This window comes from Stegostoma tigrinum, chromosome 18, assembly GCF_030684315.1.
Source record: "Stegostoma tigrinum isolate sSteTig4 chromosome 18, sSteTig4.hap1, whole genome shotgun sequence".
Lineage (NCBI taxonomy): Eukaryota > Metazoa > Chordata > Chondrichthyes > Orectolobiformes > Stegostomatidae > Stegostoma > Stegostoma tigrinum.
In genome coordinates, this window is record NC_081371.1 from 39,340,692 (window position 1) to 39,351,700 (window position 11,009).

At 37.8% G+C, this 11,009-nt stretch overlaps 1 protein-coding gene across 1 annotated transcript in view; it reads left to right on the forward strand.

Moving 5' to 3' along the window:
- Positions 1–10,800, forward strand: part of wif1 (wnt inhibitory factor 1) — a 33,476-nt gene extending 22,676 nt beyond the window's left edge. The window contains exons 7-10 of the mRNA XM_048549136.2: positions 1,635–1,730; positions 7,758–7,853; positions 9,115–9,210; positions 9,712–10,800. Of these exons, the coding sequence (XP_048405093.1) occupies positions 1,635–1,730; positions 7,758–7,853; positions 9,115–9,210; positions 9,712–9,833 (410 nt within the window). The 3' untranslated portion in view covers positions 9,834–10,800. The remainder of the gene's footprint in view (positions 1–1,634; positions 1,731–7,757; positions 7,854–9,114; positions 9,211–9,711) is intronic.
- Positions 10,801–11,009: the final 209 nt, after the last annotated feature.

Sequence of the window (11,009 nt, forward strand, 5' to 3'; positions counted from 1 at the left end):
CGGTTCTTCCTCTCACCCATCCCTTCCTCCCACCCCAAGCCGCACCCCCATCTACCTACTAACCTCATCCAACCTCCTTGACCTGTCCGTCTTCCCTGGACTGACCTATCCCCTCCCTACCTCCCCACCTACACCCTCTCCACCTATCTTCTTTACTCTCCATCTTCGGTCCGCCTCCCCCTCTCTCCCTATTTATTCCAGTTCCCTCCCCCCATCCCCCTCTCTGATGAAGGGTCTAGGCCCGAAACGTCAGCTTTTGTGCTCCTGAGATGCTGCTTGGCCTGCTGTGTTCACCCAGCCTCACATTTTAATAACAAAGTTGAAACATCTGGCTTTGAGTGGAACACTACATTACCATGCCACAGTTTGCACATCATAGTAGCTCAGTGGTTAGCATTGCTGCCTCACAGCACCGGGAACCTGAGTTTGATTCCAGCCTTAGGTGACTGTATGGAGTTGTTTAATTCACCTGATATCGGTGTGGATTTCTGCTGGGTCTCCCAGTTTCCTTCCACAGTCTAAAAATGTGTAGATTAGCTGGACTGGCCAAGCTAAATTGATCTGTAATGTCCAGGCTGGTGGGTTAGCCATAATACATGTGGGATTATGGAAGTGGGGTGAGGGTCTGGGTCAGGGTGAGATGCTCTTTGGAGGGTCAGTGCAGACTCAATAGACTGGATGGCCTCTGTGCGCACTGTAGGGATTCTATGATTCTAAAATCTCCCAACATTATCTGTTAACTATTGTTAGATGTCACTTAGCTCATGCAGAACTGTGATATTTAAATAAAGAGTTTCCTTCCCACTTTTAATTTCAGGCCAGACTTATGTTACTGATTTAACATTGGCAACAGGCCCAGAAGAATAGATACAAGGAGAGGAGATTTAAAGTCAGTAGCTGGACTGGAATCAGGAAGGAAAGTTAACATTAAAATATTGGCACACTGGAGGAGCCAAGTTGTCGCTCCATTCCTTTTGGATCTTGTTAAAAGGAAAGTGTAATGCCGATCATATTTCATCATTGTTTTATTCAGATTGTAGCTTTATCCAATACAGATGGAGAAGTGTCGGATGTTCTTTGTACTACAAATCCAGCAAAAAAACCCCTCAGTCTACTCAATATGCCATAAATCCAATATCAGTGAAATGGCTCGCAGGTGCATGTGACATATGTCATTTCGCACAACAACTTTGAGTGAGGCTGATTGGCTGCCAGATTATGTGTAATTAGAAAGATTGAAAAACACATACTGCACTTCAAGGATATGATAGCCAGCAGAAAGAGAGAACTTCCAACCTATCAGCGCAAACAAATTCAATCCAACATCTCAGAATGAAAGACTATATTCACAACTGAGCTAGGCAGGTTTCAGATCTACATTGAAATTGAGGAGGAGGCAGGAAAGCAGAGTTAAGCCACAATTAGATATGCTATGATCAGTTAGCTGAATGGCTTATTCCAGCTATTTTGTATAAACTTACATGGATCACAGAAAATGTGTATTAACTATGCAGCCATGGATTGAACATTTAAAGAAGGACATTAATTCAGGTTATGCTATGGGCAGTACGTTGTGTTGCAATAGTTGTTGAAAATTATACTGAGTATCTCGTATTGAAATTGTTTTATTTCAGCAAACTGCACCACAAGCTGTTACAATGGTGGAACCTGCTTCCATCCTGCCAAATGCATTTGTCCACCAGGTTATGAAGGGAATCAGTGTGAAATAAGTGAGTATCAACCTTTTACATTTGCATGTATCAGTTTTTATTTAATAATTTGTACTTGCCAGAAGTGTTCAACAAAAGTGATTTGTTTGTAATGGTGAACAAATTATGTACAATCTTTAAGCTTTATCTTGATGCTGTTATTCACAATTAGTTTGGAACTGAACTGAACTAGTTAGTTAACAGATGATTAAATAGATCAAAGTTTTTGCATGCGGGCCATTTATTGTCAATGTGACGAAACAAATTTTTAAAATCTTAATTTATGTTGTCATTATGATCTTTGTAGAAATCAACAACTTTTTTAAAAAAAGTCTAATTTCTAATTAATAGCCAAAGGATGACATAACAATATTTCTAAAAGAAACTAAAAGAACTGTCAACTAATGATTGTCTTTATAAAAGCATCTTAGACTTCATCACAGTATGGAATGTCCCCTTCTTATTTTTAGTCCAAACACACATACACACTTTGGTGTATGTTTTACTGTCTCTTTAAAAAATATTAATTTCATAGACTCAAACATTTGCAGCCTATCATGTCTGCACCAGACTAATCCCATTTTCCAACCTTTGACCCATTGCCCTTGAGATTATAGTGACATGCGAATACCTAAATATTGATTAAACATTAACAAGAATGCCTGACTCGGTCAGCCTTTCAGGCTGAGCTCCAGCCTCTGAGCGGTGAAAAAAAGTTCTCCTTAACCTCCTCCTTAGCCTAATAAAAAGATGTTGCTTGGTTATCGGCCCATCTACTAATGGAAAATGTGCCTTATTATCCATCCTATCTGCCAGCTTTATAATGTTATACACCTCTGTTGGGTCCATCCCAACCTTCACTGCTCCAAAGAAAACAATGCCAACCGGTCTAGCCTAACTTAATATACCTTAGCTCAGACTCTCCAACCCAGGCAGCATCTTGATAAATCTCTTCTGCACCCTCTGTAGTTCAAGCAAGTTCTTCTAAAATGTGTCAATAAGTCAGTGCACATTGGGTAGGTGATGGCCTATTAGAACATTACAGCACAGTACAGGCCCTTCGGCCCTCAATGTTGTGCCGACCTATCATACCGATCTCAAGCCCATCTCTCCTACACTATTCCATGTACGTCCATATGCTTGTCCAATGACGACTTAAATGTACCTAAAGTTGGCGAATCTACTACCATCGCAGGCAAAGCATTCCATTCCCTTACCACTCTGAGTAAAGAAACTACCTCTGACATCTGTCCTATATCTTTCACCCCTCAATTTAAAGCTATGCCACCTCGTGCTCGTCGTCACCATCCTAGGAAAAAGGCTCTCCCTATCCACACTATTTAACCCTCTAATTATTTTATATGTTCTATTAAGTCACCTCTCATCCTTCTCTCTAATGAAAACAGCCTCAAGTCCCTCAGCCTTTCCTTGTAAGACCTTCCCTCCATACCAGGCAACATCCTAGTGATATTATTGCTAGACTATTAATCCACAAATCCAACTAATGTTCTGGGGACCCAGTTTCGACTCCCACCACAGCAGATGGTGGAATTTGAATTCGATAATTAAAAACAAAAGTCTGGAATTGAGAGTCTACTGATATTATGAAATGATTGTCTGGAAAAAAACCATCTGGTTCACTAATGTCCTTCAGGGAAGGAAATCTGACAACCTGATGGGCCTGAAATTCCTTCCCTCTTGGCATTGTGGGTCAACACACAATAGGTGGTCTGCAGCGGTTTAAGAAGGCAACTCACCACCACCTTCTCAAGGGCATCCCACAAATGAATGGAAAAAAAACTCCAGGTGCGACATAACCAGCATTTTATGCAGTTTTAGAATTCCCATTTCTTCTGGATGTAATTGAAAATTACTTTAATCTCCTGAGTTTATTTCTGAACTCTTACATTCCCAAGCTTTCAACTTTGGAACTATCTTTCATTCTGAAAGTTTTCCTGGCAACTTCTCCCTCTCACTAAATCATGGCAAATCTTCTGGCCTTATTTTAACCTCCCATGTGGCTCTGGTCTTTGCAATCGAATCACAAGCTCTAACACTCATTATAGCAAACTGAACCATAAGGACTTAGGAATTTAGTTGCTGTGTGTCACCTGAACCCCGTGTCTGAGAGTTTTCAATGATATCAGAGAAATCTCAATCATTTCAGTAGCAACATGCATCACATAAAGGTTAAATCTAGATTGAAGTGCTGATTAACCCTCCCTGAGAGCGCAACTGCTCTCTTGGAACTAAATGGACAGTTTAAAGTGCAACTATGTACAACCTGAGATGCTCAACACTTTACTAGTCCTTGGAAGACCAGCATTCCATCCACTGTAGTGTATAGAATGCCACTATTGTCTCCAAGTGTAAACTCTTTGCACCTCGAACAATCTGGATCATCTTTCACTTTCAACAGTTAAGCAACCTAGGCTTGCTGTCAGGCAGACTGCAGCACAAGTCACATGATCCTGTTCATTTTGCGCTAAATTTAAAGGCATGGACCTAAAATATTACTCTCTCAAGCCTAAAATTGTATGTGCAAATGAACACAAGGTCAGAGCAGGAGTAGGCCATTTGGCCCTGAAGTCTGTTCTTCCATTTTTAATATGTTTTTGGCTGATCTGATTGTAACTTCCACATTCCTTGCTCCCCCAGATAACCTTTCACTCCTTGCTTCACAATTTTTAAAAATATTTTACAAATATTCAAAGACTCTACTTCTGTTACCCTTTCTGGAAGAGTTTCAAAGACTCACGATCCTCTGAAATAGGAAAAATTTGCCTTATCTCTCTTAAATAAATGACCTTTTATCTTGAAACTGTGACGCCTCGTTCTAAAGTCTCCCGTAAGGGGTAATATCCTTTCTGTGTCTACCTTGACAAGCCTCCTGATCTTTTAAAACATTTAAATTAAATTGTCTCTTACTCTGTGTTTCCAGTGCATATAAGCCTAGCCTGTCTACCCTTTCCCAATCAGACAACTTGCCCATTCCAGATATTATTCTAGTAAACCTTCGCTAAAGTACTTCTAACACCTTTTGTACCTTTTTAAATTAAGGGAACCACTGCTGCATGTAGTACTCAAGTAGTCTCACAAATGTCCTATAAAACTGAAGCATAACGCCCCCTACATTTGTATTCCATTCCCCTTGCAATCAACAAAAACATTCTATTTCCTTTCCTAATTACTCACCAAATCTGTGCACTAGCCTTTTGTAATTCATACACTAGGTCAACCAGATCCGTCTGCATTTCAGCACTCTGCAATCTCCCTTCATTTAAATAACATAAAATGGACAATTGCTCATTTTCCAAATTATATTTCTTCTGCCAGATTTTTGCCCACTCTCTTAGCCTATCTATATCCATCTACTGTGCTTATGTCCTCATCACAGCTTACATTTTACCTGTCTTGATGTCAATAAATTTAGCAACTTTATCATAATCTAAATCATTCATATAAAATTGTAAGAAGTTGAGGCTCCAGCACAGATCCTCATTCCACACCATTTGTTATATCTTGCCAACCAAAGAAAAGATCCACTTACACCTACTGTCTGCTTCCTATTAGCTAGGCACCTCCATTCAAAGCCGATATGTTATCCACTGTACCATAAGTCTTCATTTTCCACAACCCTTCCCTTTAATGAGGCACCTTATGAAATTCTTTTTGAAAATCTAAGTACCATTAGATCTGTACTTTTACCCCACATCCACAGCACACAATACTTCCTCAAATAACTGAAATGATTTGGTTAAATGTGATCTCCCTTTCTCATAATCGTGTTGATTCTGACTGGTTACCTTGAAATTTTACTAACTGTCCTGTTGAAATATCTTTAATAGCTTCTAAAGTTTTCTGTGTGACAGATGGGAAGCTAACTAGCCTTTAGTTTCTGGTTTTGTCTCCCCCCTCTTGTTTTTGAAATATCACAATCCTAAGGACCCTTTCCCAAATCTATGCAAGTTTTGAAAATCAGAGCCAATGCATCAACTGTCACACTAGATGCTTCTTTTAAGATCTTAGAATGAAGTCCTTCATGAACCACGCACTTGTTAACTCGCAGCTGCAATAATTTACTCACTACCACTTCTCTGATATTGATTTCATTCAGTTACTTCCTCCTTTCCATTTCCTGAATTATGACCAAATTAACTCCACAAATGACAGTATCCTGTTGTCAAGTCACCCATTCTTTAGACAGGGAAAGTCCTTGAGACTACCTAGCTCCCTCAAATATACCTCAGAATGAACAGACCGTTTGACAATTCTGTTTATATCTGTCAGCCAGGGCTCCCTGATTGGACCAGATTAAAAATCCCAATCAGGGAACTCATTCTATGATACCCATCTGGCTGACCTTGTTACAAACACTACGGTAACTATTTCAGAGATGCTACTTCTACATTGACAGTTGAAAAGTAGCTGTTTATAATTGTATCAATTGCTTTAATTATTAAAGATGGTGCCAACTATTTGTATATAAACACTTAAGTGTTTAAATGAATTCAATGCTGAAACTCTAAGATAATGGGGAAGACAAAACTTGACACTCTATACAGTTTTAAAACTACGCACTTTAAAATAGAAAAGAAATAAATCTTATCTGAATGTCGTCACCTACTTTCTCACTAATATCACTATGTCATTTAAGTTCCAGCTATGAATGTGATCTTTTGTTTGATGTGTTAGATTTTAAGTGATCAAATATCTCAAAGCTCCTATTAACGATAAAAAACAGCAAATTATCTTAAGAGCATATCAAGAAACCTTAAAACACATATTGCAACCACTTATATTGAAATTATTGCACCATACATTAATTTTGTGTGTCCCCTTCAGTCTGCCTATCTGACCCCAAACTCCGCTCCCTCTTTTTGTGTGACAATCTCTTAGAGTCATAGAATCAGAAGTCTATAACACAGAAAAGTGGCTTTCAGCCCATCTGCACCGACCAAAAACAAGCATTAACTGTTGTAATCCCATTTTCCAGCACTTGGTGTATTGTATTGTACACCATGGTATCACATGTATGCATCGAAGTACCACTTAAGTGAAATGAGGGTTTCTGCCACTATCACCCTTACAAGCAATAAGTTCCAGATTTCCGTCACCCTCTGGATGAAAAAAGTAGTTTCCTTATATCCTCTTTAAACCTCTTGCTGTCACCTTAAATTTATGTCCCCTGGTCTTTGATCCCTCTACCAAGGAGAAAATTCCTTTCTGTGTGTGTCTCTCAACTTTATACATCTCAACTATGTCCCCTACTTGATGTCCTCTGCTTCAAGAAGAACAGCAGTAGTTTATCCAAAGGCTGCATAACAAACTGTACATACCAGACAACATCCTGGTAAATCTCATCTGCACCATCTCCAGTCAGTCACAGCCATCCTATAATGTGGATTCTAGAACTGACACAACTGATTCCTGGTCAGTCTGTCTATTTTAATTAATCTCTGGTTCTTGGCTGATCTCTTCCCAATGTTCACTACTTGTCCCCAGATTCTCAACTCCATCCTTCCAGCATTGCACTGTCCTGTTCCTGCTGGGAGCTTGCAACTTTCTCTTCTCCAACCTACGCACCAATCTTTTCTTTCCTAGCAGCAACCCAAACTCTCTTATCTTTTTCTCCCTATCAATATAATTTACAACCGTGCCAGCCACCGCCTTTCCCAGCCTCCTCCTACTGTTGTTTAGTGCTCATTCTGTCATGTTAAATGTGCAGTTACCTCCAATGTTTTCAGGATGTCGCACAGTAACAACATTAACTAACCAAGACAGATGCAGCACAAACAGAAGATATGATGTAGCTCTCAGACCAGGTTATAATTCACTCACTGTTAACTTCTTAGTCCTGGGCCACTTGGGTCAAATAAATATCTGATTCTAGTGTTCCCTATTTTGTAGCCCGTTAATTCAACAATTTTGCATTTAATTGAACTTAATTCTACCTCCTTGTAATATTTATTATTAGGGACTGAAATATGTTAGATCATTAGAAATATAGAATTTTTCAGAGCTTAAAAAATACTCTCTATTTCACAGGTAAATGTCGACAGCCATGCAGAAATGGAGGGAAATGCACTGGGAGAAACAAATGCAAATGCGTTAAGGGTTACCAGGGTGATTTGTGCTCTAAGCGTAAGTATCTGGCAACTTGAAAAATTGTCTCTTGCTTTTCAAGTTCCTCAGAGGTTTTGCTGATATATTAAAGTCCACCTTCACTTGCAACCAATTCCAGAGAAATGTATTTGCGGATGTCCACCAGAAAGGAAAAAAGTCTAGACTGTAGGTTATAGTACTTAAGTATTGCATCCTGTATGGAAGACTAAAAAATGCATGATCCTCCTTCAAGAATGTAAGATTTTTGTAAATAAAAACTAAATTTAAATTTCTCTGGTTAGTTATTTTATCTTTTGATTCTCCTACAATTGCCATGCTATAATTTGACTCTTTCTGGAATGCTTTGTTATCACAGCATTACAAAATCTTGGAGATTGCAATCAGGGCTCCTTTTGACTTCAGAAATGAACTGAACGTGGTCTTCAAATGGAATTTAATTGGAAACTCTTGTTCTTCAAGAATTTGAGGGTGAAATTGATTTTCATTGAAAGTACACAATTGGGCAATACCTAATCAGCAGAATTTAAGTCAATGAGCAAGAAAATTGGGTAGGATGTGAACTGAGCTGCTGGGTTGCTTTTGCTAGTTCATCATTTACATGAAAGATCAGTTTCAGTCCCTTTAGTTGCTTTCCATAATTATGTGAACAAATGGGTGGCATTGCATTATTCAAACTGACAAGATCTTTAAATTTGCATCATACTGTCAAATCTCTCACATGTCTCATGATCACCTGAGTAAGATTTCTGTCGGACACTTATAGAAATGTACAATGTCAAGGAATAAATTTTATCAAATGGTTAAGAGAAATATGATGGAAAAATATTAAAAACTATTTAAAAAATAATCTGTGCCAAATGATTTGTCAGACTATCTGCACTGATCTTTTCAAAATATTATGGTATGCTGGTTACATAAGTGAGGTAACAACATTGATCTTTTAATAACCGCCTAAAAGGTAAACTTGCCAGAAACAGTTAGATGAATAATTTTTTTATAAATTCAAGAAATAACCATTCCCATTTGGGATACCAAATATTTACATCCATTTTGACTACAACTTTAAAAGCCAACTATTTATTGTGTAGAGCTGGATGAACACAGCAGACCAAGCATGTTCATCCAGGCTGCTTGGCCTGCTGTGTTCATTCAGCTATATGCCATGTTATCTCAGATTCTCCAGCATCAGCAGTTCCTACTACCTGTGTTTATTGTGTGTGAGAAAATTTAAACATAGTTGTGAAGAATTAAACTTTCACATTTTGTTTTTTTTTGGCAGCTGTTTGTGAACCTGACTGTGGACCACATGGATCCTGTATTGAGCCCAACAAATGTGAATGCAGGGAAGGCTGGCATGGAAGACACTGTAACAAGAGTAAGTGGGAATGAAAGGGCATGTAGAAACCCTGACCTATTTCACAGCCTCTCTTGCCAAATAATCTTGAAAACGTATTTGATCTTAATGTATTAAATCCCAGGTAATCTGATACCTTTCAGCTAATTATTATTGTTCTTTGTCCCATTTAATAGAGACTTATCAAACCAATAAATCACCTCCTGAATAAATTTAATGCTTTAATGCCGGATTTGGTTTCTCTTGAAAACCAAACTTCTGTAGGACATCAAGTAATCGTTAAATGGAAATCACAGTTGCTGTAGCTAATGGAGGTTGTAAATTGAATGCAGAACATATCCTTGAAATCCTATCAGTTGAGTGTAGCTTTGTTGACATATTCTTACTGTTATACGCTTGCTATTTTACTCCAAGTCTATTCTTTCACCAGGTCTGCATTGCAACTATTCAAAGTCACATCAACAGTGCAGATGCTGGAGATGTATCAATTGGTTGTTTTTAGCTCTCTGATTTTTTTTGAAGGATATGGAGCCAGCCTAATGAACACCCTGAGGTCAGCAGGCTTCAAGCACAGACAGCATACGCCTTTGCCTAAGGAGAATGTTGAGAGTCACATACCAGCCGAAACTAATTACATTTGGTAAAGGAAAACATCTGAAACCTTTTTACTGTATGTACAGTTTACGACTCGACTAACCCCACTGAGTACTAAGTTCAAAAAAAGTCTGTAATGGAAAAACCACTCCTCTGTTTTGCCATACTATCTTCAAAACTACACTTAACGTTGGAGCAAAAGCTTTCTAACTATGGAAATATTCTTTTCATTTTCTGCATTTTAACAGAATCACTGTACATTTTGAAATATTTTAATATTTACACTAATGAATTTAAATTAATGAACTTTTAGACAATAGCTACATTTGATGCAGCAATAAACATCAAACAAGTATTATTTATACACAGCATCTACTACTTATTGAAGCCAAGGTAGCTGGTGCACTAACTAAGAAGGGGTGCCAGTATATATATTTTAAATATGTATATACATATTTGTGCACAGTATGTGATGAACAAATTAAATATTCAAAATATCTTTAATTTACATCATTGTGCATATTGCCGAGAGATCAAAGGCCACTTAAAGTCAGTTCTAGAGTAATACTAACTAGTTCTGTAAGCCTTCCAATAGATAATAGAACTGTTTTTCCACTCTATTCTGTAGCCTGATAGGTTTCATTACTTGTAATCTAGGCTTTTAGGCTTTCTGGTGAACATCTGCAAATACATTTCTCTGGAACTGGTTTCAAGTGAAGGTGGACTCTAATATGTTGCCAAAACTTTTAAATAAAGCTGTTACATGACAATGCACTAGATGTTTTCATCTGACTAGCTCCAAAGCAAAGTTACAAAAATTGGGTTCTTGCACGAATTGGAGAACCGAGAAGTGTAACTTTCTCATTTTCAGAGTACTGATATTAGCAATCTACATTAATCTAAATATTATCTTCACATTTCATTTTATGCATATTTTATCTAAAAGCTAAAAGTCATTTTTCAAAATGTTTTATTTACAAGGCAAATTTAGAAACTGCTGTATGCATCTGTATAAATATGAACAAAATAAAGACTTGGTATCTTTCAGAACTTGTGTTAGAGCCTGAGTGCAGTATGACTGATTATTTAAAATATAGCTATAAACTGGTTGTTATGGCTATGTTCAACAAGTAGGAACATTCAACTATTTAATTGAAAATCTAATGTATTGCCAATTATTTGTAAATTATGTCCAAGTAATAGTTATTTGTCCGATGAATGCCTGG